Below are 23,103 nucleotides of genomic sequence, written 5' to 3' on the forward strand. Positions count from 1 at the left end.
TTGGGGGCGTAGAGGAGCCCCAGGGGGACGGAGGCCGAGAGGCTCATGGAGAGCGTCAGCGTCGCCGTCTGCACGTGCACCTGCGGCGGGCAGCGCTCGCACCGGGCTGGCACGGGGCTGGCACGGGGCTCGCACGGGGACTCACAGAAGGATTGGGATGAGGATTTGCACAAGGATTCGCACGAGGGCACACGGATTCGGCCGAGCATTCGCAGGAGGGCTCGCACGAGGATTCGCACAAGGATTCGCACGAGGGCTCGTCCAAGGATTCGCACAAAGGCTCACACGAGGGCTCGGATGAGGATTCGCACGAGGATTCACAGAAGGATTCGGATGAGGATTCACAAGTGTTTGCACAAGGATTCAGACGACGATTTGCACGAGGATTCACAGGAGGGCTCGCACGAGGATTTGCACGAGGGCTCACCCCAGGATTCGCATGAGGATTCACAGAAGGATTCGGATGAGGATTTGCACGAGGATTCGCACGAGGACACACGGATTCACACGAGGATTCACCCAAGGATTCGGACGAGCATTCACAGGAGGGCTCGCACGAGGATTTGCACGAGGGCTCGTCCAAGGATTCGCACAAAGGCTCACACGAGGGCTCGGATGAGGATTCGCACGAGGATTTGCACGAGGATTCACAGAAGGATTCAGATGAGGATTCACCAGTGTTTGCACAAGGATTCAGACAAGTGTTCGCACGAGGGCTCGCACGGGGATTTGCACGAGGATTCGCACGAGGGCTCACATGAGGAGCGACAGGAGGATTTGCACGAGGGGATGGGGGAGGGGTTGCCGGGGACCTGGGGTCCTCCCCCCCTCCCTCCTGGTCCCCCCCACCCCCCACCTCTTGGGTGCCCCTTCCCCCCCTTTGCTCCCCCCTCCCCCACACTCCCCTCCCTCCCCCCCCCCGGGTGCTCCCCTCCCCCCAGGTTCCCCCTGCCCCCTCCTGGCTCCCCTCTCCCCCCTCCTGGGTGCTCCCCTCCCCCCAGGTCCCCCATCCCCCCCCCCCCCCCCGGGTGCTCCCCTCCTGGCTCCCCCGTCCCCCTTCCTGGGTGCCCCCCTCCCCCCTTCCTGGGCTCCCCCCTCCCCCTCCTGGGCGCTTCCCTCCCCCCCCCCGACTCCCCCTTCCCCCCTCCCCCCCGGGTGCTCCCCTCCCCCCCCTCACCCTCTCGGCCGAGCGGGCGGCGCCGAAGAAGATGGGGCCGAAGGCCAGCCAGACGACGCAGGTGGTGTACATGGCGAAGCCGATGGGCTTGGCCTCGTTGAAGGCCTCGGGGACGCCCCGGGCCTTGACGGCGTAGAGGGTGCAGGTCAGCATGAGCAGCAGGGCGTAGGCCAGGCAGGCCAGCGTGCCCCCCTCCGCCATGTCGCAGCGCAGCACCCCGCGGGCCTCCTCGGGGTCGGGGGTGCGCCCCAGCTCGTAGTCGACCAAGGCGTGGGGCGGGCGGAGGAGGAGCCAGGCGGCGGCGGCCAGGAGCTGGAGGCCGCTGAGGCCGAAGGTGATGAGGAGCTGGGAGGTGGGGCTGATGAAGCGGGGGGGGGTGACCGAGCGGTTGCCTGCGGGGGAGGGGGGTGAGGGGGCGGCCGGGCCCCGTCCCTCCCCCCCCCGTGACTCCCCCCACGTGAGGGCACCGTGGACGCGGCCGGGCCCGGCGACGCTGGGACCCCCTCCCCCGTCCCTCCCTGGCCTCCCGGGGCCTCCAGAGCCCCCGCTCCCCCCATAACTCCCCCCCCCCCCCGAGGACACCGCCACCGCGGTCGGGCCCGGCGACGGACGCGGCGCAGGCGGGACCCCGTCCCGCGTCCCCCTCACCCTGCTCGAAGATCCGGTAGATGCGGTTGGTCTTGGTGAGGAGCGCGGCGTAGGTGAGGGTCATCCCCGACCCCAGGAAGAGGCGGCGAAGGGCGCAGATGCCGCCGCCGGGTTCGGCCACCATGATGAAAGTGATGGCGTAGACCAAAGCGATGCCGACCAATAGGACGTAACTCAGCTCCCGCCCCGAGGCCTTGACGATGGGCGTGTCGTGGTGCCGAACGAAGGTGACCAGGACGAAAGCGGTGGCCGCCAGGCCCAAAGCGGCGACGGCCAAGGGGCCGGCGGCCATGGGGTCGGCCCAGCGGAGGCGCAGGACGGGGGTGGGGCGGCAGGCGGTGCGGTTGGGGGTGGGGCGGAGGTGGGGGGGGCAGGGCAGGCAGGTGAGGGGGTCGGCGCGGTAGCGGTAGCCGGCGCAGAGCTCGCAGTGCCAGCAGCAGGGGACGCCTTTCACCGGCTTCATCCGCTCGCCGGGGCCGCAGGGGAGGCTGCAGACGGAGGGGGGAGGGGCGGCGGCGCCGGGACCCCACTCCATCGCCTCGGCCTAGTGGGGGAGAGCTCCCAGTTGGCCAAGAGGGCACCCAGTTGGCCATGGAGATCCCACCAGTTGGCCATGGGGGCACCCCGTTGACCATGAAGGTCCACCAGTTGGCCATGGGGTCCCACCAGTTGGCCATGGGGGTCCCAGTTGGCCATGGGGTCCCACCAGTTGGCCATGGGGGCACCCCGTTGACCATGAAGGTCCACCAGTTGGCCATAGGGTCCCACCAGTTGACCGTGGGGCCACCCAGTTGGCCATGGGGGCACCCAGTTGGCCATGGGGTCCCACCAGTTGGCCATGGGGGTCCCAGTTGGCCATGGGGTCCCACCAGTTGACTGTGGGGCGACCCAGTTGGCCATGGGGGCACCCAGTTGGCCATGGGGTCCCACCAGTTGGCCATGGGGGTCCCAGTTGGCCATGGGGTCCCACCAGTTGACCGTGGGGCCACCCAGTTGGCCATGGGGGCACCCAGTTGACCATGAAGGTCCACCAGTTGGCCATGGGGTCCCACCAGTTGACCGTGGGGCCACCCAGTTGGCCATGGGGGCACCCAGTTGACCATGAAGGTCCACCAGTTGGCCATGGGGTCCCACCAGTTGACCGTGGGGCCACCCAGTTGGCCATGGGGGCACCCAGTTGACCATGAAGGTCCACCAGTTGGCCATGGGGTCCCACCAGTTGCCCACGAAGGCCCCCCCAGTCGCCCCTGGTTGCTCCCAGTTGCCCCGATCCCCCCCCCAAGTTGCCGGGGGGGACACCCCCACTCCCCCATGGCCCCGCCCACGGCCCCGCCCATGGCCCCGCCCATGGCACCCACCCGCAGGCGCAGCCCCCGCGCCCACTGCCCCACGGCCCGGTAGGCGCCGCTGCCGTTGCCGCCCTGGAACTGGAAGATGTCGTAGCGCCCCGGCGCGTCCCCGTTCTCGTTGAAGCTCACCGGCGTCCCCGCGCTGCCTGCCCACCAGTCCAAACCCGTCCAAACCAGTCCCGACCCCCACAAACCAGTAGAAACCAGTAACACCCCCGGCACCGCGCAGTAATGCCCACCACCCCCCCCAGCACCGGCATCCCCCCGCTATAGGGCAAACCAGTGCTCCCAGTATAGCCCAGTATGGCCCCGGGATGGCCCAGTGACTCCTAGTAAGGTTCGGTGCCCCTTCCCAGTACTCCCAGTAAGGCCCAGTGCCCCCCAGCGCCCAGAAACTCCCATCAGCCCCCCTCCCTTCACCTCCCAGTGCCTCCCAGTATAACCCAGTATGCTCTCCAGTCCCTCCCAGTGCCTCCCAGTCCCTCCCGGTATATCCCATTATGCTCTCCAGTCCCTCCCAGTGCCTCCCAGTATACCCCAGTACGCTCTCCAGTCCCTCCCAGTGCCCCACAGCCCCCTCCCAGTGCTTCCCAGTGCCTCCCAGTCCCCCCCAGTATGCTCTCAGTGCCCCCAGTACCGTTGAAGGCGACGCGGCGGATGTGGGCGAGGAGGCGGCGCCCGTCGGGGGGGTCCATGCGGGCGCAGAGGCGGCCGCCGGGGCAGGCCTCCCCCAGGAGGGCGTGGAGGCCGTGGGCCATGGCCAGCACCGCGTCGATGACGAACTGCACCTTCCCCTCCTGCTCGTAGGGCGAGTCCCGGCCAATCCGCTCGCGGCCTGCCCCACACGTGGGGGTCAGCCACCCGCGGCCGCCCCACAGCTTGGGGGGCGCCCGGGGGCACCCATTGTGTAGGGAAGGGGGCACCTGGGGGTGAAGGGGTGGCGGGGGAGGGGGCTCCGTGGGGTAGGGAAGGGCTGGGTGGGAGGGCTCTGCCCCACACGTGGGGGTCAGCCACCCGCGGCAGCCCCACAGCTATGGGGTGGGCACCCGGGGGGCCCCACATATAGGGGTCAGGCACCTATGGGTGCCCCACACGTGGGGGTCAGCACAGGCTGCCCCACATCACAGCCACTCACAGCCATGGGGCAGAGCCAGGCGCCGTGGGGCGGCCGTGGGGCGCTATGGGGCAGCCGAGGGTGCTATGGGGCAGAGCCAGGGGCGCTATGGGGCACGCCGTGCGGTGCTATGGGGCAGAAGGGGGTTACCTGTGCACTTGCGGACGGGGGTGCCGGGGCCGCCGTGGGGCTCGCCGTGGGGCTCGCTGTGGGGCAGGCGGCAGTTGAAGTCGTCCTCCCAGAACTCGTGGAACCAGAGGTTGCGACGGTTGTTCTCCAGCGAGCGGGAGGTGAAGTACTCGTCGAAGCCTGGGTGGGGGGCACCCCATAGCGCCGTGGGGCACCCCATAGCGCCGTGGGGCTGCCCCATAGCCAGCTGAGGCCGGAAGGTGACGGGTCCCTCCCCGCCCACCCACTTGGGGCTGGGTGAGACCCCCCCAGGGTGCCGTGGGGCCGGCCGTGGGGCTGCCCCATAGCGCCGTGGGGCGCCCCATAGCGCCCGCACTCACCGGGGACGGAGGCGCGCTTGGGGAGGATGGTGATGGCTCCGCGGGCGGCCTCCTCCAGGCCCTGCACGGGCGCCATCTTGGCGCCCCAGCTGTCGGAGCCCACCCAGGAGAAGTGACCCGAGAGGTTGGCGCGGGCGGCCGCCTCCAGCACCCGCCTGCGGGGAGAGGGGTTACTGGGAGCACTGGGAGAGGAGGGGGGGTTACTGGGAGGGACTGGGGGGGACTGGGAGGGACTGGGAGACACTGGAGGGGGGGACTGGGGGGACTGGGAGGGACTGGGAGGGGAGGGGGGTTACTGGGAGCACTGGGAGGGACTGGGAGGGGGGGTTACTGGGAGGGACTGGGGGGGTTACTGGGAGCACTGGGAGGGACTGGGAGGGGAGAGGGCGGTTACTGGGAGGGACTGGAGGGGTTACTGGGAGCACTGGGAGGGGTTACTGGGAGGGATTGGGGGGGACTGGGAGGGACTGGAGGGGGGACGGGGAGGGACTGGGGGGGTTACGGGGAGGGACTGGGGGGGTTACTGGGAGCACTGGGAGGGACTGGGATGCACTGGGGGGCTACAATACAGGTTTCTACTTGGAGGCTATTGGTCTATACTGGGCCTCGGTGGTCTATACTGGTCTGCACTGGGGGTTACTGGTCACTTGTTTGATGTCACCCATGCTGGTGAAGCCGCTATGGGCCATGCTGGTGGCGCTGGGGGGGGTTACTGGGCCAGTTCGTGGTCTATACTGGTCTGTACGGGTCTATACTGGTTTATACTGGTCTATACTGGCCTGTACTGGGGGTTACTGGTCACTTGTTTGGTGTCACCCATGCTGGTGAAGCCACTACAGGTTGCGCTGGGATCGCTGTGGGGGGGTTCCTGGGCCAGTTCGTGGTCTATACTGGTCTGTACTGGTCTGTACTGGTCTGTACTGGTCTGTACTGGTCTCACCGGATGTCGTCCTCGTTGGCGAAGAGGACGACGCCGCGGGCGGTCGACGTCTCCATCAGGCGCCCAATCACCTTGGTGAACTCCCCCGGGCGCGGCTCCCGCGGGATCTTGATGGACTGGGCGATGCACAGGCCCCCTGCACCAGTACAAACCAGTACAAACCAGTACAAACCAGTACAAGCCAGTACAAGCCAGTACAAGCCAGTACAAGCCAGTATAAACCAGGACCGCCCCTCCCCCCCGAGACCCCAGTTATGCGCCAGATGGCAACACCATCCCCACACCTTGCAGAGCCCTCCCAGTATATCCCAGTGCCTCCCAGTATATCCCAGTGCCTCCCAGTATGGCCCGGTGCCCCTCCCAGTATGGCCCAGTCCCCTACTGGTCTCAGGAAGGTGTCCCACTGGTTTCCATCAAAGGTGAGGGTGGAGCCCACCCTCCCAGTGCTCCCAGCATGGCCCAGTGCCCCCTCCCAGTGCTCCCAGTATACCCCAGTGCCCTTCCCAGTACAACCCAGTCCCTTACTGGTCTCGGACGAAGGCGTCACCACCTCTCCCACTGGAGTTTCCCTTCAAGACCAGAGTGGATCCCTCCCTCCCAGTGCCTTCCAGTGCCTCCCAGTACATCCCAGTGCCCCTCCTAGTGCTCCCAGTGCCTCTGCCAGTGCTCCCAGTGCCTCCCAGTATATCCCAGTCCCTTAAAGGTCTCATCCAAAGCCATCACCCCCTCTCCCACTCCCTTTACCACGATGCATGAGGTTGGATCCCTCCCTCCCAGTGCCTCCCAGTGCCTCCCAGTGCCCCCTAGTCCCTCCCGATACATCCTAGTGCCCCTGCCAGTGCTCCCAGTCCAACCCAGTCCCTTACTGGTCTCAGAGAAAGCTATTACCCTCTCTCCCACTCCCTTTACCACGACGCATGAGGCTGGATCCCTGCCTTCCAGTGCCTCCCAGTGCCTCCCAGTATATCCCAGTGCCTCTCCCAGTGTTCCCAGTACCTCCCAGTCGCTCCCAGTGCCTCCCAGTCCAACCCAGTCCCTTACTGGTCTCATCCAAAGCCATCACCCCCTCTCCCACTTCCTGTACCATGACGTATGAGGCTGGATCCCTGCCTCCCAGTGCCTCCCAGCGCCTCCCGGCGCCTCCCAGTGCCTCCCAGCGCCTCTCCCAGCGCCTCCCAGCGCCTCCCAGCGCCTCTCCCAGCGCCTCCCAGTGCCTCCCAGCGCCTCCCAGCGCCTCTCCCAGCGCCTCTCCCAGCGCCTCTCCCAGCGCCTCCCAGCGCCTCCCAGCGCCTCTCCCAGCGCCTCCCAGCGCCTCCCAGCGCCTCTCCCAGCGCCTCCCAGTGCCTCCCAGTGCCTCCCAGCGCCTCTCCCAGCGCCTCCCAGTGCCTCCCAGCGCCTCCCAGCGCCTCTCCCAGCGCCTCCCAGCGCCTCTCCCAGCGCCTCTCCCAGCGCCTCCCAGCGCCTCCCAGCGCCTCTCCCAGCGCCTCCCAGTGCCTCCCAGCGCCTCCCAGCGCCTCTCCCAGCGCCTCCCAGCGCCTCCCAGCGCCTCTCCCAGCGCCTCCCAGCGCCTCCCAGCGCCTCTCCCAGCGCCTCCCAGTGCCTCCCAGTGCCTCCCAGCGCCTCTCCCAGCGCCTCCCAGCGCCTCCCAGCGCCTCTCCCAGCGCCTCCCAGTGCCTCCCAGCGCCTCCCAGCGCCTCTCCCAGCGCCTCCCAGCGCCTCCCAGTGCCTCCCAGCGCCTCCCAGCGCCTCCCAGCGCCTCCCAGTGCCTCCCAGCGCCTCCCAGCGCCTCTCCCAGCGCCTCCCAGCGCCTCCCAGTGCCTCCCAGCGCCTCCCAGCGCCTCTCCCAGCGCCTCCCAGCGCCTCCCAGCGCCTCTCCCAGCGCCTCCCAGTGCCTCCCAGTGCCTCCCAGCGCCTCTCCCAGCGCCTCCCAGCGCCTCCCAGCGCCTCTCCCAGCGCCTCCCAGCGCCTCCCAGCGCCTCTCCCAGCGCCTCCCAGTGCCTCCCAGCGCCTCCCAGCGCCTCTCCCAGCGCCTCCCAGCGCCTCTCCCAGCGCCTCCCAGCGCCTCTCCCAGCGCCTCCCAGCGCCTCCCAGCGCCTCCCAGCGCCTCACCGGCCTCCCGGGAGCTCTGGACGAAGGCCTCGACGCCGCTCTCGCCGTAGTTGCCCTCGGAGGCGAGGGTGGAGACGTAGCTCCAGCCCAGGGCCCGCACCACGTCCACCATCGCCTGCGCCTGGTAGGAGTCGGGGGGCACCACCCGCGAGAAGAACTCGTAGCGCCCGGGGTCGCTCAGCTCCGGCGCCGTCGAGGCGTAGCTGATCTGCGGGATCTGGGGACAGGGGACACGTCAGGGGACATCGGGGGACACGGGGACGTTGGGGACATCGGGGCGGGGGGCGTCCGGGCCCCCCCGTGTCCCTAATCCCCCCTAATCCCCCGGGGCCATTTGCTGCTGCCCCAGGGCCTTGTGGGTAACGGGGGGGGGGAAGGTTCTGGAAGGGGACCCAGGCGGGGGAGGGGCCCTGCCCCCCGTCCCCAACGTCCCCAACATCCCCCAGGGTCCCCACGTCCCCCCCCAACACCCATGGGGCATCGGCCACCGGAGGGGGGGGGGAGGTGGCCACAGGTCCCCCCATGGCCCCAACGTCCCCAGGGTCCCCGATGTCCCCAAGGTCCCCAAGGCCCCACCCATGGCCAAGAGCCACAGGACGTTGGCCACCACGATGGAGCCGATGACGTCCCCGATGTCCCCAAGGTCCCCAAGGCCCCACCCGTGGCCAAGAGCCAGAGAACGCTGGCCCCCACGATGGAGCCAGCGATGTCCCCAAGGTCCCCAAGGTCCCCAAGGCCCCACCCGTGGCCAAGAGCCAGAGAACGCTGGCCCCCACAATGGAGCCAGCGATGTCCCCAAGGTCCCCAAGGCCCCACTCACGGCGAAGAGCCGCAGGACGTTGGCCACCATGATGGAGACGGAGCTGGCGGAGGCGCCGATGACGCCCACCAGGCGCTCGGGCGGGGCGCGGCGGGGGACGCTGCCGTCGGCGCAGCCCCCCTCCCCCTCCCCGGGGGGCAGGAGGCTGCGGACGAAGCCCAGGGCCTGCTCCAGGGCGTAGGTGTCCCGCGAGCAGGTGTCCAGGATCCGCGCCCCCAGGGTGACGTTGGGCAGCACCCGCGGGTCCCCGTTGACGCGGTCCAGGGCGTAGAGCATGGCCTCCAGGCGGTGGATCCCCTTCTCCTTCTTCAGGGGCCCGCAGGGGACCCCGGCGGGGCCGCGGGCGTGGACGGGGAAGAGCCCCCCCAGGGTGAGGTCGCCCTCCAGGCGGATGGCGTGGGGCTGGGTGGGGGCGGGCGGGGCCCGGGCCGCGCCCCAGAGGGCGCCCAGGGCCAGCAGGAGCCGCATGGCGGGGGAGGGGGTCCGATGGGGGGGACCCTATGGGGGGTGTCCGATGGGGGTGGCGCGATGGGGTGGGACCCTACGGGGTGGGGGGGCACCCTATGGCTGGGGGGCACCCTATGGGTGGGGACCCTGTGGGGTGGGGGGGCACCCCATGGGGGGAGACCCTGTGGGGGAGGCACCCTATGGAGTGGGCACCCTGTGGGGTGGGGGGACCCTATGGGGTATGAGGGGCACCCTTTGGGGTGTGGGGCACCCTACGAGGGGGCACCCTATGGGGTGGGGGGCACCCTGTGGGGTGGGGGGCACCCTATGGGCTATGGAGAGCACCCTATGGGGTGGGCGGACGCTACGAGGGGGCACCCTATGGGGTGGGGGGGGGACCCTATGGGGTGGGGGGCACCCTATGGGCTACGGAGAGCACCCTATGGGGTGGGGGCACCCTACGAGGGGGCACCCTATGGGGTGGGGGGGGACCCTATGGGGTGGGGGGCAGCCTACGGGCCACGGAGGGCACCCTATGGGGTGGGGGGACCCGAGGAGGGGGCACCCTATGGGGTGGGGGGCACCCTATGGGCTACGGAGAGCACCCTATGGGGTGGGGGGCACCCTATGGGGTGGGGGCACCCTGTGGGTGGGGGTCCCTGTCCCCTGTGGGTGGGGGGCCCCGCTCACCTGGGTCCCTGCAGCCGCCCGGGGCCCTCGGCGACGCCAGCGCAGGCGGGGGGGGGCTCCCCTCCCCCTCCCCTCCCCCACCCCCCAGCCGCGGGGGAGGAGCGGGCCCGGACGCCTGGGACCCCCCTCCCCCCCCCCCCCCCCGCGCTTGGCCGAACTCCCAGCCTCCCCCGGGGCCCCCCAATTAGCGGCAGCTGTTAATGGGGGGGGCCCTAACCCCTCCCCCCCCAGCGGATTAGGGGGGAGGGGATAATCCGGATGCTCGGCTGCTGCCGGGGGGGGGGGGGGGGGACACGACGACACGACGGGACATGGGGGGAGGGGACACTGGGGGGGGAGGGGACATGGGGGGGCTAAGGGGGCCTGGGGGGGCTATGGGGACATTTTGGGGGGGGCATGGGGACACTGGGGGGAGGGGACATTGGGGAACCCTGAGGGGACATTTGGGGGGGAGGGGACACTGGGTGGAGGGGACATTGGGGGGGATATTTGGGGGGGCCATGGGGACATTGGGGGGGCGATGGGGCATTGGAGGGCCCTGAGGGGACATTTTGGGGGTGAGGGGACATTTGGGGGGCTATGGGGACATTGGGGGGCCCTGAGGGGAGACTGGGGGGGCCCATGGGGCCATTGGGGGGCGTTTAAGGGGCCATTGAGGGGGTGAGGGGGCTATGGGGGACACTGGGGGGGTGGAGGGGACATTTTGGCGGGGCTGAGGGGACATTGGGGGGGCTAAGGGGACCCAGGGGGGTTTAAGGGGACATTTGGGGGCAATGGGGACATTTTGGGGGGGCTGAGGGGACATTGGGGCCCCCGGGGCTCTGAGGGGACCCGGGAGGGGCTGAGGGGACCCAGGGGGCTCGGAGGGGCCCCGGGGGCTCTGAGGGGACTGGGGGGCCCTGAGGGACCCGGGGGGCTCGGAGGGGCCCCGGGGGCTCGGAGGGGCCCGGGCCCAGCCCTGCCTGAGGCCGCGGAACCCGAGGAGCCGCCGCCGCCTCCGCCGCCCGTTAACGATCGTCGGCGACCGTTGAGGGCCGCCGCCGCCGCGCGCCTTTCCCGCCCAAGCGCTGCCGCGCGCTTCCCGCCGCCACGCCCCTCGGCCGCGTAACCTCGCCCATGACCACGCCCCCGCCCCGTAGCGACGCCCCAACCCCTGTAACCACGCCCCCAGCCCCGTAACCACGCCCCAACACATAACCACGCCCCCCCTTTCACGACAGCGCCCGCCCCCTCTCGGCGCCGCTTTGCGGCTTCTCTCATTTTACGACGGAGGCCGGCGGGGCTGACGGGGTGCGGAGCCTCGGGGGGGATTTGGGGGGGGCCCTGGGGGGGGGTTGGGGGGCAGGGGCGCCCTGGGGGGGGCGGGGGGGGCCTATGGGGGGGTGGGGGGGCCGGGGGGAGTTGGGGTGCAGGGGCACCCTATGGGAGTCGGGGGGGCCCTGTGGGGGTCTGGAGGGGTCCCTGGGGGGGTTAGGGGTGCGGGGGCACCCTATGGGGGGCTGAGGGGGGTTGGGGGTGCGGGGGCACCCTATGGGAGTCGGGGGGGCCCGGGGGGAATGGGGGGTCCCTTGCGGGGGGTTGGGGGTGCAGGGGCACCCTATGGGGGGCTGAGGGGGGGGTGCAGGGGGCCCCTATGGGGGTCGGGGGCGGTCTGGGGGGGTGTGGGGTGCGGGGGCACCCTATGGGAGTCGGGGGGCCCGGGGGGGGTTGGGGGTGCAGGGGCACCCTATGGGGGGCTGGGGGGCCCTGTGGGGGTCTGGGGGGGGGGTTGGGGTGCGGGGGCACCCTATGGGTGTCGGGGGGGCCCTGTGGGGGTCTGGGGGGGGGCCGGAGGGGGGTTGGGGTGCGGGGGCACCCTATGGGGGGCTGGGGGGGTGCAGGGGGCCCCTATGGGGGTCGGGGGCGGTCTGGGGGGGGTTGGGGTGCAGGGGCACCCTATGGGTGTCAGGGGGGCCCTATGGGGGTCTGGGGGGGGGGGGCCGGGGGGGGGTGGGGTGCGGGGGCACCCTATGGGAGTCGGGGGGCCCGGGGGGGTTGGGGGTGCAGGGGCACCCTATGGGGGGCTGGGGGGCCCTGTGGGGGTCTGGGGGGGTTGGGGTGCGGGGGCACCCTATGGGTGTCGGGGGGCCCTATGGGGGTCTGGAGGGGTCCCTGGGGGAGGGGTTGGGGGTGCAGGGGGACCCTATGGGGGGCTGGGGGGGGGTGCAGGGGGCCCCTATGGGGGTCGGGGGCGGTCTGGGGGGGGTTGGGGCGCAGGGGCACTCTCTGGGTGCCGGGGGTCCCTGGGGGGATTTTGGGGTGCCCCCCCCCCCGTTACCCCCCTCCCCCCCCCCCCGCAGCGATGGCGGCAGCCGAGCGGGACCCCCCGCGGGAGGGGGAGGGGGAGGCCGAAGGCTCCCCTCCCCCCGCGGCTGGGTGCCCCCCGAAGCGGGTGGTGCCGGGGGTGCTCTACCTCTCCTACCTCCCCCCGGGCTTCGGCCCCCGCCAGGCGCGGGCGCTGCTGGGGGCCCACGGGGAGCTGGGGCGCGTCTTCTTCCAGCCGCGGGGTGAGCACCCGTGGGTGGGGGTCAGGGTGCTGCTGGGGGGTCTGGGGGGGTCGGGGGGGGGTCAGGGTGCCCTATAGAGCCCCTATAGACCCGGGATGGGGGTCAGGGTGCCCCGCCGGGGAGCACCCATGGGGGGAGCACCCATGGGTGGGGGTCAGGGTGTTGCTAGGGGGTCTGGGGAGGGGTCAGGGGGGTCCTGGGGGTCCCAGGGGGATCAGGGTTGGGGGTCAGGGTGCCCTATAGAGCCCCTATAGGTGTGGGATGGGGGTTATGGCGCCCCACCGGGTAACACTGATGGGGGAGCACCCATGGGTGGGGGTCAGGGTGCTGCTGGGGGGTCCTGAGGGTCCTGGGGGGGTCAGGGGGGTCAGGGTGCCCTATAGAGCCCCTATAGACCCGGGAGGGGGGTCAGGGCACCCCGCCGGGTAGCGCCCCATGGCGGGCCGGGGCGGGGGAGGGGGCACTCAGCACCCATGGGTGCCCCCCCCCCCGCAGACGGACGGGTGAGGAAGAGGAGGCAGCGGCCGGGGGCGGGGGCCTTCGCCGAGGGCTGGGTGGAATTCCGGGACAAGCGGGCGGCCAAGCGCGCCGCCGCCCTCCTGCACGGCCGCCCCATGGCGCCCCGCCCCCGCAGCCCCTTCCGCCACCACTGCTGGAGCCTCAAGGTGGGGGAGGGGCCTGGGCCCTGGGGGGGGGGGGGGCGGGGGCCCTTGGGGGGGCCCCGTACGGCTTTTGACCCCGTGGAGTGGTGCTGGGGGGGGGGAGGGGCCCTTCCCGGCCCCCTGGGTGCCCTTTTGGGGGGAGGGACGGGTGCTGGGTGCCCTTTTGAGGGGTCCTGGGTGATTGGGAGCCATTTTGGGGGGTGAGGGGCGGGTGTTGGGTGCCCTTTGGGGGGAGGGGCGGGTGTTGGGTGCCCTTTGGGGGGTCCTGGGTGATTGGGAGCCATTTGGGGGGGGGGGGGGGGAGGGGCGGGTGTCGGGTGCCCTTTGGGGGGAGGGGCGGGTGTTGGGTGCCCTTTGGGGGGTCCTGGGTGATTGGGAGCCATTTGGGGGGGGGAGGGGCGGGTGTCGGGTGCCCTTTGGGGGGAGGGGCGGGGGGGCGGGTGCCCTTTGGGGTCCCCGTACGGCTTTCGACCCTGTGGAGTGGTGCTATGGTGACGGGAGGGGGAGGGGCCCTTCCCGGCCCCCTGGGTGCCCAGGTGGGGGGTGGGGCACCCCAAAAGCGGGGGGAGGGGCCGCCCCTCCCCCTTGGGTGCCCTCACCCGCCCCTCCCCCCCCCCAGTACCTCCCCGGCTTCCGCTGGCCGCACCTGAGCGAACGCCTCAGCTACGAGCGCCAGGTCCAAGGGCAGCGCCTGCGGGCCGAGGTGGCCCAGGCCAAACGGGAGGGGGGCTTCTTTGCTCGGCGCCCCCTCCCCCACCCCCCCCCCACCCCCTCGGAGGCCCCCGCCGCCCCTCCCCCCACCTGGGCCTTCGCCCAGCGCCCCACCGAGGAGGAGCTGTGGGGGCGCAAGCCCCGCCCCCCCCCCGCGGCCCCGCCCCGCCGCCTCCTGGCCAAGGTCTTTGGGGGGGCGGGGTGAGGGCGTGGCCCCGGCCCTGTTTGTATTCGCCGCGGTAAAGCCTTATTGGTTGGTTTGCGGGCGTTAATTTATTCGGCTCCTTCGGGGCGGGGCTTGGGGAGGGGGGTGCGTGGCCCCGCCCTCAGACGCGGGACCAATCGGGCGGCGGCTCCCGCGGGCCTTTGGGTTTCCCAATGCGGAAGTTGAAACCTGAGGGGGGGAGGGGGCGGGGTTAAAGGGGAGGGGGTGGGGCTTGGCCCTGCCCCGCCCTGCCCCGCCCTTGGGTGCTCACCGAGGCGGGAGGGGCCGCCGGCGTCGCCTTGGGGGGTTACGACCTCATAGGTGACATCAGCGCCTTGGGGGGAGGCTGGGGGGGGAGAGAGGCGGAGTCAGAGCTCCCTGGTCCCTATAGAGGCCACCCAGCCCCTATAGAGGCCATCCAGGCCCTATAGAACTCATCCTGCTCTATAGAACCCACCCAGCCCCTATAGAATCCATCCAGCCCCTATAGAGACCATGCAACCCCTATAGAGACCGTGCAGCCCCTATAGAACCCACCCAGCCCCTGTAGAGGCCATCCAGTCCCTATAGAACCCATCCAGTCCCTATAGAGGCCATCCAGCCCCCATAGGGGCCTATAGCGATCGCGTATTGCCCTTTGAGCGAGCGCCGTATGGATCCTATAGGGGCCAGAGCTGGCCGCAGGGTGGGGGGACGTCGCCTGATCCCTATAGGGAGCATATAGAGCCTATGGGGAGCGTATAGGCCCTATAGAGACCAGGAGAGCCCCATGGAGGGGGAGGGGGTGTTGCATGGATTCTATAGGGCTCAGGGGGAGCGTAGAGGTCTATAGGGAGCAGAGCGGGCTCATGGGGGGTGGAGAAAAGACCCTATAGGGTGCAGGGAGGGACTGTAAAGAATCTATAGGGTCTAGGGATGGGCAATGTGGGTCCTATAGGGGTTGGAATGGCGCCTATGGGGCTGGGGGAGGACCTATAGGGGCAGGGGTTGGGGTGGGTGGGGTCCTATGGATGCTATAGGGTCCAGAGGGGGGGGGTGTGGGTGTTATGGGGGTGGGAAGGGGCAGGGTGGGGCTGGGGGGGGACCTATAGGGGCAGGAGTTGGGGTGAGGGAGGGTCCTATGGATCCTATAGGGTCTGGGGGTGGGGGATGTGGGTCCCAGAGGGGTTGGAATGGCGCCTATGGGGCTGGGCAGGACCTATAGGGGCGGGGGGGTGTGTGTCCTATGGATGCTATAGGATCCAGGGATGGGCAATGTGGGTCCTATAGAGGTTGGAATGGGCACTATAGGGCTGGGGGGGCTGTATGTCCCCTATAGAGCCTGAGGAGGGAGCTATAGGGGCAGGGGTTGGGGTGAGGGGGTTCCTATGGATCCTATAGGGCCTGGGGGTGGGCGCTGTGGGTCCCAGAGGGGTTGAATGGCGCCTGTGGGGCTGGGCGGGACCTATAGGGGCGGGGGAGGGGGGGGGGCCCTATGGATGCTATAGGGGAGGGGCGGCCCCACCCCCTGCCCCCTCCCCCAACCACTCACCGGCCGGGGGGGGGGAGGGGCGCCGCACGGGGCTGCCGGGAAGGGGGGCGGTGCCTGGAGAGGCGTGGTCCTGCGTGGTGGGGGCGGTGCCTGGTCCGGAGGGGGCGTGGCCTCGCCCGGCAGCCCCGCCCCCCCATCGGGCCTTGTTGACCACGGCGTAGGTGACGTCCATGGGTGGGGGCGGGGCTCCGGCGGCCCGGCCACGCCCCTGGGGGGTGAGGGGAGGGGAAGGGAGGGGGAGGGGGCCCAGGCGTTGGGGCCCCCCCTCCCCCACAGCCCCGGGGTCCGGACTCACCTGGGGGGTGCGGGGGGAGGGGCAGCCTCCGCGGGTCCCCTATAGGCGCCTATAGGTGCGGGCGCCCCCCGGCCGCCGCCCGCCGCTCGCTTCCCCGTCCCCGGGGCAGGAAGTGCCGCCCCGCCCCCGCCCCGCCGCCGCGGGCCCTCCCCTACAGGCGCCTATGGCCCCTATAGGCCCCAGGGGACCTCCGGGGGGCCTATGGGACAGCCGGGGCCCCTATAGGCCCTATGGGGCATCTGGGGTCCCTATAGGACATCTTGGGGTTCATATAGGACATCTGGGGTCCCTATGGGACATCCTGGGGTCTCTATAGGCCCTATGGGACATCCTGGGGCCCCTATGGGACGTCCTGGGGTCCCTATAGGACATCTTGGGGTCCCTATGGGACATCCTGGGGTCCCTAGAGGCCCTATAGGACATCTGGGGCCCCTATGGGACATCCTGGCGTCCCTATGGGACATCTGGGGGCCCTATAGGACATCTTGGGGTCCCTATAGGATGTCCTGGGGTCTCTATAGGCCCTATGGGGCATCTGGGGTCCCTATAGGACATCTTGGGGTTCATATAGGACATCTGGGGCCCCTATGGGACATCCTGGCGTCCCTATGGGACATCTGGGGGCCCTATAGGACATCTTGGGGTCCCTATAGGATGTCCTGGGGTCTCTATAGGCCCTATAGGACATCTGGGGCCCCTATAGGACATCTTGGGGTTCCTATAGGATATCTGGGGGCCCCTATAGGCTCTATGGGACATCCTGGGGCCCCTATGGGGCATCTGGGGTTCCTATAGGACATCTTGGGGGCCCTATAGGACATCTGGGGCCCCTATAGGACATCAGGGGGGCCCTGTAGGCCCTATGGACATCCTGGGGCCCCTATGGGACATGTGGGGTCCCTATAGGATGGCCTGGGGTCCCTATAGGCCCGGCAGCACCCCTGGGGGGGTCCCTATAGACCCCACAGTGCCCTGGGGGTCCCCTATAGCCCCTCTTGGCTGGGCCCTAGAGCTCCTATAGGGCCCAGGAGGGTCCCTATGGCCCCTATAGTGCCTGGGGGTCCCTAGAGCACCTTTGGGGGGGGGGTCTTGTAGCCCCTATAGCACCCTGGCAGGTCCCTATAGCTCCTATAGCATCTTTGGGGGCTCTATAGACCCTCTAGAGCCCTTGTGGGGGGTCCCTGTAGCCCCTATAGAGCCTTTCGGGGGCCCTTACAGACCCTATAGGGCTCCGGGGGGCCCCCTACAGCCCCTCTCAGCTGGTTCCTATAGGGCCCAGGGGGGTCCCTGTGGCCCCATAGCACCCTGGGGGGTCCCTATAGCCCCTATAGGCTGGTCCCTACAGCTCCTATAGGGCCCAGGGCCCCCCTATAGCCTCTATAGGGCCCGGGGAGGGTCCCTATGGCCCCACAGCACCTTGGGGGGTCCCTATAGCTCCTATAGCCCCGCCTGGCTGGTCCCTACAGGGCCGAGGGGGGTCCCCTATAGCTCCTATAGGGCCCGGGGAGGGTCCCTATGGCCCCTATAGCCCCTCTCAGCTGGTCCCTACAGCTCCTATGGGGCCCAGGGGTCCCCTATAGCCTCTATAGGGCCCGGGGGGGTCCCCTATAGCCTCTATAGGGCCCGGGGGGGGTCCCTATGGCCCCTCTTGGCTGCTCCCTATAGGGCCCAGGGGGGTCTCCTGTAGCCTCCATAGGGTCCAGGGGGTCCCTATGGCCCCATAGGGGCGGGGGCGGGGCTAGAGAGGACGCGGGTGTCCGGGTCAGGCGGCGCTGAGCGTCCCGGTGCCCCGCCCCCCCGTGACGTCAGCAAGGGGCCGGTGACGTCGGGCGGCCGCGAGGGGACGTCGGGGGAGGGGGGCGAAGGGGGAACCCGCCGAAAGTGACGTCACGGTCCCGCCCCGCCCCGCGCTCTCTGATTGGCCGGCGTGAAAGCGGCCCCGGATTGGCAGGGGGGCGGTGCGGCGCGGTGACGTCATCGGGCGCGCGGCGCGGCGGCCCCCGGAAGCGGCGGCGGCGGCGGCGGCGGCAGGAGCGGGGCCGCGGGCGGGTGAGCGGGGGCGGGGCGAGGGCGGGGTCAGGGGCGGGGCCGGAGGCGGGGCCAGGGCGGGGCCGGGGCCGCGGCGGGGGAGGGGTCGGGGGGCGCGCGTGGCGGCAGGAGGGGGGATCCCGCAGGGGGGCGGGGCTTTGGTGCGAGGGGGCGGGGTTTAAGGAGGGGCGGGATTAAGCTGGCGTCGCGGAGGGCGTGGCTTATCACGGGGTGGAGGCGTGGCTTCGCGGTGGGGGCGGGGTTTAGCCGGGGTCGCCTCTAGGGGCGTGGCAGGGGCGGGGCTACACGGACTGGGGGCGGGGCTTAGCGGGCATCCCTGCATGTGGGCGTAGCTTGTGGGTGGGGGCGTGGTCAGCCACCCAGGGGCGTGGCCAGTGCGGAGCCCACCTGGGGTGTGGCTCGGGGGCGTGGCCAAATATGGGGGCGTGGCTACGTGGGAAAGCCACGCCCCCTCGGAGTGTTCGGGCGTGGCCGGAAGCCCCCCCATGACCCCGGGTCTGTCACAGGCAGCGGCCATGTCGTCCCCGGGGGGTCACCATGGCGACGGGGACGAGGTGCCGGCGGCGGCCATGTTGTCACCGCGTTGTCAGCGCGACGCCGAGGATGAGGTGAAGGCGGTGGCCATGTTGTCGCAGAGTCGTAACCGCGACAGCAACAATGAGGTGATGGCGGCCATGTTGTCGCAGACCTGTCACCGCGACGCCGAGGACAAGGTGCCGGCGGCGGCCATGTTGTCCCAGAGTTGTCACCGCGACACTGAGGATGAGGTGATGGCAGCAGCCATGTTGTCCCAGAGTTGTCACCGTGACGACAAGGATGAGGTGACAGCGGCGGCCGTGTTGTTGCAGAGTTGTCACCGCAACACTGAGGACGAGGTGACGGCGGCCATGTTGTCCCAGAGTTGTCACCGTGACACTGAGGACGAGGTGACGGCGGCGGCCATGTTGTCGCAGAGTTGCCACCGTGATGACAAGGATGAGGTGACGGCAGCCATGCTGTCACCGAGTTGTCACCGCGATGACAAGGATGAGGTGACAGCGGCGGCCATGTTGTCGCAGAGCCGTCACCGCGACGCCGAGGACGAGGTGACGGCGGCGGCCATGTTGTCGCAGAGTTGTCCCGGCAACGAGGAGACCGAGCCGGCGGCCCCGTCCTCCTCCGCTCGTCCCCAAAGCGCGGCGGCGGCGGCGGCCATGTCGTCCTCGGGTTGTCGCCCCAGCGAGGAGGAGGAGGAGGAGGCGGCGGTGACGACGGCGGCGGCCGTGGCGGCGGCAGGCTGGCGGCGCGGCGGCGAGGAGGACGTGACGGCGGCGGGGTGGCGGTGCCGGCGGAAGCACGTCTTCGTGCTGAGCGAGGCGGGGAAGCCCATCTACTCCCGGCACGGCAACGAGGAGGCGCTGGCGGCCACCATGGGCGTCATGATGGCCCTCGTCTCCTTCATCCAGAGCGGCGGGAACGCCATCCGCGCCATCTGCTCCGGTAGGGGAACCCCCCCACGCTCTCCCCCGTCACCACCGGGTACCCCCGCGCTCGCACAGCCTGAGGGGCGGCTACAGCCGCACTCGCCCCCCGCCCCCTGCAAAAGAACCCCCCCAGGGACGGCTGCACCCCGACCCCTGGGTACCCCGAAACTCGCACACCCCGACCCCTGGGTACCCCCACATTCGCACACCCCGACCCCCGGGTACCCCCACACTCGCACACCGTGACCCCCAGGTACCCTGATACTTGTACACCGTGACACCCAAGTACAGCTGCCCTCACGCCCCCTGTACACACAAACCAACCCCCCCCAGGGACAGCCGCACCCCGACCCTGGGTACCCCCACACCCACACCCCCTGACCCCCAGGTACAGCCACCCTCACACCCCCTGTACCCCCAAACCAACGCCCCCAGGGACGGCCACCCCCCAAAACAACCAGACACCCAAAACAACCACCCCCAGGTAAAAGCAAACCCCCAGAACAACCACCACTGGGTACAGCCGCTCCCCAAAACAACCACCCCCTCAAAACAACCACCCCTGGGTACAACCAAACCCCCAAAACAACCGCCCCCAGGTACAGCTGCACCCCCAAAACAACCAGAGCCCCAAAACAACCACCCCCGGGCACAGCCCCCCCCCCCCCCAACAACCACCCCTGGGTACAACCGCCCCCAAACAACCACCCCTGGGTACAACCGTCCCCCAAACAACCACCTCTGGGTACAACCGCCCCCCAAACCAACCCTCCACGGGTACCGCCACCCCCCGTCACCCTTCCGCTGTGTCCCCCCCCTCCCCCGCAGAGGACCGGACGCTGGTGTTCGAGCAGCGGGGGCCCTTGCTGCTGGTGTCGGTCTCCCGCACGCGACAGTCGGCGGCCCAGCTGCGGCGGGAGCTGACCTTCGTCCACGAGCAAATCCTCAGCCTCCTCACCCGCGGTGGCATCGCCCGCGTCTTCGCCCGCCGCCGCGGTTACGACCTCCGCCGGCTCCTCGCCGGCGCCGAAGCCGTCCTCGATCGCCTCCTCTCCGGCGCGGCGGCCGACGGTCGCCTGTTGTTGGGCGCCGCTCGTTGCCTACCCCTACCTGCTCCCCTCCGCCGAGCCGTATCGGCCGCTCTCCGCCGCGCCGCCGCCGCCGCCGTCCCCGCGCCGGCTTTGGCTCTGTTGGCGGCCGGCGGGCGGTTGGTGACGGCGGCGCGGCAGCGGGCTTTGGCGGAGGGCGGCCGGTTGTGCGCCAGCGACCTTCACCTCCTCCTCAACCTGTTGGGGAGCGGGGTGGGGGCGGGGGAGGTGTGGACCCCCATTTGCTTACCCCGCTTCAACCCCGACGGTTACTTCTACGCCTACGCGGCGACGCTGGGCGAGGAAGAGGACGATGGCGGCGGCGGCGGGGTGACGCTCATCCTGCTGTCAACGGAACGCGAGGGGTTCTACGCGGCGGCCGGCTGCCGGCGGCGCTTGGAGGAGACGTTGCGGGCGCAGGGGTGGTTGGGGGAGCTGGGGGCGGCGGTGCGGGGCGGGGCAGGGTACGGCCCCGCCCGCCCCGGCGCCCCCGAGCTCCGCCATTTTCTCTACAAACCCTTGGAGGGGCCGGAGGAGATGCAGCAGCTGCCGCAGTTTACGAGGTAACGGGGGCGGGGGACCCCCGACGTTGGGGCGGGGCGGGGGCGTCACCCGTTGCATGCCTGACGCCCGCGTCCCCGGGTTCAGCCCCGAGCTGGAGGACCCCTACACCAGCGAGGAGGAGCAACACCGCCTCTTCGACCTGTACCACTACCTGCACAGCCGCGTGCACAGCCCCCACCGGCCCCTGCGCCTCCTCTACCACGTGGCCGAGAAGGAGACGCTCTTGGCCTGGGTGAGTCAGGGTGGGGGAAGGAGCCGTCAGTAGGTTCCAGAGTTAACAGGGGTGCTGGCTGGCAGGGTTATCAATAGATTCCAGGGTTAACGGGGAGTGCTCTCTCATAGCTCTGTCAGTAGGTTCCAGGGTTAACGGGGGTGCTCGCTCATGGCTCTGTCGGTAGGTTCCAGAGTTAACGGGGGTGCTGGCTGGCAGTGCCATCAGTAGGTTCCAGAGTTAACGGGGGTGCCAGCTGGCACTGTCAGTAGGTTCCAGAGTTAACGGGCGTGCTCTCCAGCAGCACCATCAGTGGGTCCCAGAGTTAACAGGGGCGCTCACTTGCGGTGCGCTCAGTAGGTTTCAGAGTTAACAGGGGCACTCACTGGGAGCACCACCACTTAATCAGGGTGCTTGCTGGTGATGCCATCAGTGGGTCCCAGAGTTAACGGGGATGCTCGCTGGCGACGCCATCAGTAGGGGCCAGAGTTAACAAGGGACTCTCCCTGGCCATGCTGTCAGTAGGGGCCAGAGTTAACAGGGGACTCTCGCTGGCGACGCCATCAGTAGGGGCCAGAGTTAACGGGGACGCTCACTGGCGACGCCTTCAGTAGGGGCCGGAGTTAACAGGGGACTCTCGCTGGCGACGCCATCAGTAGGGGACAGAGTTAATGGGGACGCTCACTGGTGACACCATCAGTAGGGGCCAGAGTTAACAGGGGACTCTCGCCGGTGATGCCATCAGTAGGTCCCAGAGTTAACGGGGACGCTCGTTGGCGACGCCGTCAGTAGGGCCCAGAGTTAACGGGGACGCTTGCTGGTGACGCCGTCAGTAGGGGCCAGAGTTAACGGGGGGGCCGGTTCCCTCCCCGGGCACAGGTGACGAGCAAGTTCGAGCTGTACGGCTGCTTCAGCCCGCTGGTGACGAAGGCGGGGGCCATCGGGGTCCTCACCAAGCTGCTGCGCTGGCTGAAGAAGGAGGAGGACTGGCTCTTCATCCGCTACCCGCCGCCATATTGCGCCGCCCCCGCCCGCCCCGAGGGGGCCGAGGCCGAGGGCTGAGCCCCCCTCGACCCCGCGGGGGGAATAAAACGCCGCCGCCGCCGCTGCCGGAGAAAAGAGTCCCCTGTGTTGGGGGGGGGGGGGCGGTGACGTCGTGCGGTGGTGATGTCATGGGGGGTGAGGTCACAGGGGGGTGAGGGCGGAGTGGGGGGAGAGGTGAGGGAGGGGGAGCAGAAAATGGAGGGGGAAGAGGTGACAGGAAAGGGGGGAAGAGGGGGGAAAATGGCGGGAAGAGGGGACAAAATGGGGGAGAAGGGAGAGAAAATGGGGGGAAGAGGGGACAGAAAATGGAGGGGGAAGAGGGGACAAAGAAGGAGGAAGAGGTGACAGAAAAGGGGGGAATTTGGGACGGAAAATGGAGGGGGAGAGGGGACAGAAAATGGCGGGAAGAGGGGAGAGAAAATGGTGGGAAGAAGGCAGATAAATGATGTGGAAGAGGTGGCAGAAAAAGGGGAAAGAGGGACAGAAAATGGAGGGAAAGGGGCAGAAAACGGGGGGAATAGGAGACGGAAAAGAGGGAAGAGGGGACACAAAATGGAGGGCAAAGAGGGGACAGAAAATGGAGGGAAAAGCTGACAGAAAAGGGGGGGAAGAGGGGACAGAAAATGGGGGAAGAAGGGAGAGAAAATGGTGGGAAGAGGGGACAGAAAATGGGGGGTGAAAAGGGGTGGAAGAGGTGACAAAAATGGAGGGGAGAGGGGACAGAAAATGGAGGAAACGAGAGTAAAGGGGGGGAAGAGGGACAAAATGGCGGGGAGAGGGGAGAGAAAAGAGGTGGAAGAGGTGACAGAAACGGGGAAGAGGGGACAGAAAATGGAGGGGGAAGAGGTGAGAGAGAAGAGGGGACACAAAATGGGGGGAAAAGGGGAGAAAAGTGAGGGAAAAGGGGACAGAAAATGGAGGGGGAAGAGGT

At 69.5% G+C, this 23,103-nt stretch overlaps 4 protein-coding genes across 6 annotated transcripts; 2 read left to right on the plus strand and 2 right to left on the minus strand.

Moving 5' to 3' along the window:
- Positions 1–475: 475 nt before the first annotated feature.
- On the minus strand, positions 476–9,077 carry LOC148054056 (metabotropic glutamate receptor 6-like). The gene is made up of 10 exons (XM_087771506.1): positions 8,667–9,077; positions 7,847–8,063; positions 5,738–5,873; positions 4,798–4,952; positions 4,439–4,597; positions 3,812–4,009; positions 3,184–3,320; positions 1,826–2,369; positions 1,178–1,569; positions 476–752 (listed from the first exon to the last, which is right to left on the minus strand). Exons 1-10 carry the CDS (start codon positions 8,940–8,942, stop codon positions 672–674), a joined length of 2,295 nt encoding a protein of 764 aa, XP_087627632.1. The 5' UTR covers positions 8,943–9,077; the 3' UTR covers positions 476–671.
- A 1,933-nt stretch (positions 9,078–11,010) lies between these two features.
- On the plus strand, positions 11,011–13,980 carry ABT1 (activator of basal transcription 1). Its single transcript, XM_087771510.1, has 4 exons — positions 11,011–11,093; positions 12,143–12,349; positions 12,845–13,014; positions 13,631–13,980. Exons 2-4 carry the CDS (start codon positions 12,145–12,147, stop codon positions 13,925–13,927), a joined length of 672 nt encoding a protein of 223 aa, XP_087627636.1. The 5' UTR covers positions 11,011–11,093; positions 12,143–12,144; the 3' UTR covers positions 13,928–13,980.
- Positions 13,981–13,983: 3 nt separating this feature from the next.
- On the minus strand, positions 13,984–17,570 carry LOC148054058 (tyrosine-protein phosphatase non-receptor type 18-like). Of its 2 annotated transcripts, XM_087771512.1 has the most exons (4): positions 15,754–17,570; positions 15,459–15,666; positions 14,199–14,273; positions 13,984–14,116 (listed from the first exon to the last, which is right to left on the minus strand). In XM_087771512.1, exons 2-4 carry the CDS (start codon positions 15,628–15,630, stop codon positions 14,049–14,051), a joined length of 315 nt encoding a protein of 104 aa, XP_087627638.1. In that variant the 5' UTR covers positions 15,631–15,666; positions 15,754–17,570; the 3' UTR covers positions 13,984–14,048. The 2 variants fall into 2 exon arrangements, with proteins under 2 accessions (XP_087627638.1, XP_087627637.1); XM_087771511.1 differs by having other exon boundaries at positions 15,459–17,570.
- Positions 17,571–17,631: 61 nt separating this feature from the next.
- On the plus strand, positions 17,632–22,235 carry LOC148054059 (vacuolar fusion protein MON1 homolog B-like). 2 transcript variants are annotated; one of them, XM_087771508.1, is made up of 7 exons: positions 17,632–17,802; positions 18,309–18,569; positions 18,651–18,728; positions 18,861–19,281; positions 20,094–20,916; positions 21,002–21,149; positions 22,008–22,235. In XM_087771508.1, exons 2-7 carry the CDS (start codon positions 18,318–18,320, stop codon positions 22,188–22,190), a joined length of 1,905 nt encoding a protein of 634 aa, XP_087627634.1. In that variant the 5' UTR covers positions 17,632–17,802; positions 18,309–18,317; the 3' UTR covers positions 22,191–22,235. The 2 variants fall into 2 exon arrangements, with proteins under 2 accessions (XP_087627634.1, XP_087627633.1); XM_087771507.1 differs by having other exon boundaries at positions 17,634–17,802; positions 18,651–19,281.
- Positions 22,236–23,103: the final 868 nt, after the last annotated feature.

The sequence above is a fragment of the Nipponia nippon genome, unplaced genomic scaffold (assembly GCF_047370975.1).
Source record: "Nipponia nippon isolate SJK-2023a ecotype South Korea unplaced genomic scaffold, ASM4737097v1 scaffold_35, whole genome shotgun sequence".
Classification (NCBI taxonomy): domain Eukaryota; kingdom Metazoa; phylum Chordata; class Aves; order Pelecaniformes; family Threskiornithidae; genus Nipponia; species Nipponia nippon.

Bases quoted from the DNA above. Each gene is read 5' to 3' on its own strand.
- LOC148054056 (XM_087771506.1), bottom strand. From the start codon at position 8,942: ATGCTCTACGCCCTGGACCGCGTCAACGGGGACCCGCGGGTGCTGCCC. The intron at 8,064-8,666 runs GTGAGTGGGGCC...CCCTGTCCCCAG, and splicing joins ACGTCCTGCGGCTCTTCGCC to ATCCCGCAGATCAGCTACGC. The intron at 5,874-7,846 runs GTGAGGCGCTGG...GTACTGGTGCAG, and splicing joins CCAGAGCTCCCGGGAGGCCG to GGGGCCTGTGCATCGCCCAG.
- ABT1 (XM_087771510.1), top strand. From the start codon at position 12,145: ATGGCGGCAGCCGAGCGGGACCCCCCGCGGGAGGGGGAGGGGGAGGCC. The intron at 12,350-12,844 runs GTGAGCACCCGT...CCCCCCCCGCAG, and splicing joins CGTCTTCTTCCAGCCGCGGG to ACGGACGGGTGAGGAAGAGG. The intron at 13,015-13,630 runs GTGGGGGAGGGG...CCCCCCCCCCAG, and splicing joins ACCACTGCTGGAGCCTCAAG to TACCTCCCCGGCTTCCGCTG.
- LOC148054058 (XM_087771512.1), bottom strand. From the start codon at position 15,630: ATGGACGTCACCTACGCCGTGGTCAACAAGGCCCGATGGGGGGGCGGG. The intron at 14,274-15,458 runs GTGAGTGGTTGG...CTCCCCCCCCAG, and splicing joins CCCCTCCCCCCCCCCGGCCG to CCTCCCCCCAAGGCGCTGAT. The intron at 14,117-14,198 runs GTGAGCACCCAA...TCCCCCCCTCAG, and splicing joins CGGCGGCCCCTCCCGCCTCG to GTTTCAACTTCCGCATTGGG.
- LOC148054059 (XM_087771507.1), top strand. From the start codon at position 18,318: ATGTCGTCCCCGGGGGGTCACCATGGCGACGGGGACGAGGTGCCGGCG. The intron at 20,917-21,001 runs GTAACGGGGGCG...CCCCGGGTTCAG, and splicing joins CAGCTGCCGCAGTTTACGAG to CCCCGAGCTGGAGGACCCCT. The intron at 21,150-22,007 runs GTGAGTCAGGGT...CCCCGGGCACAG, and splicing joins AGGAGACGCTCTTGGCCTGG to GTGACGAGCAAGTTCGAGCT.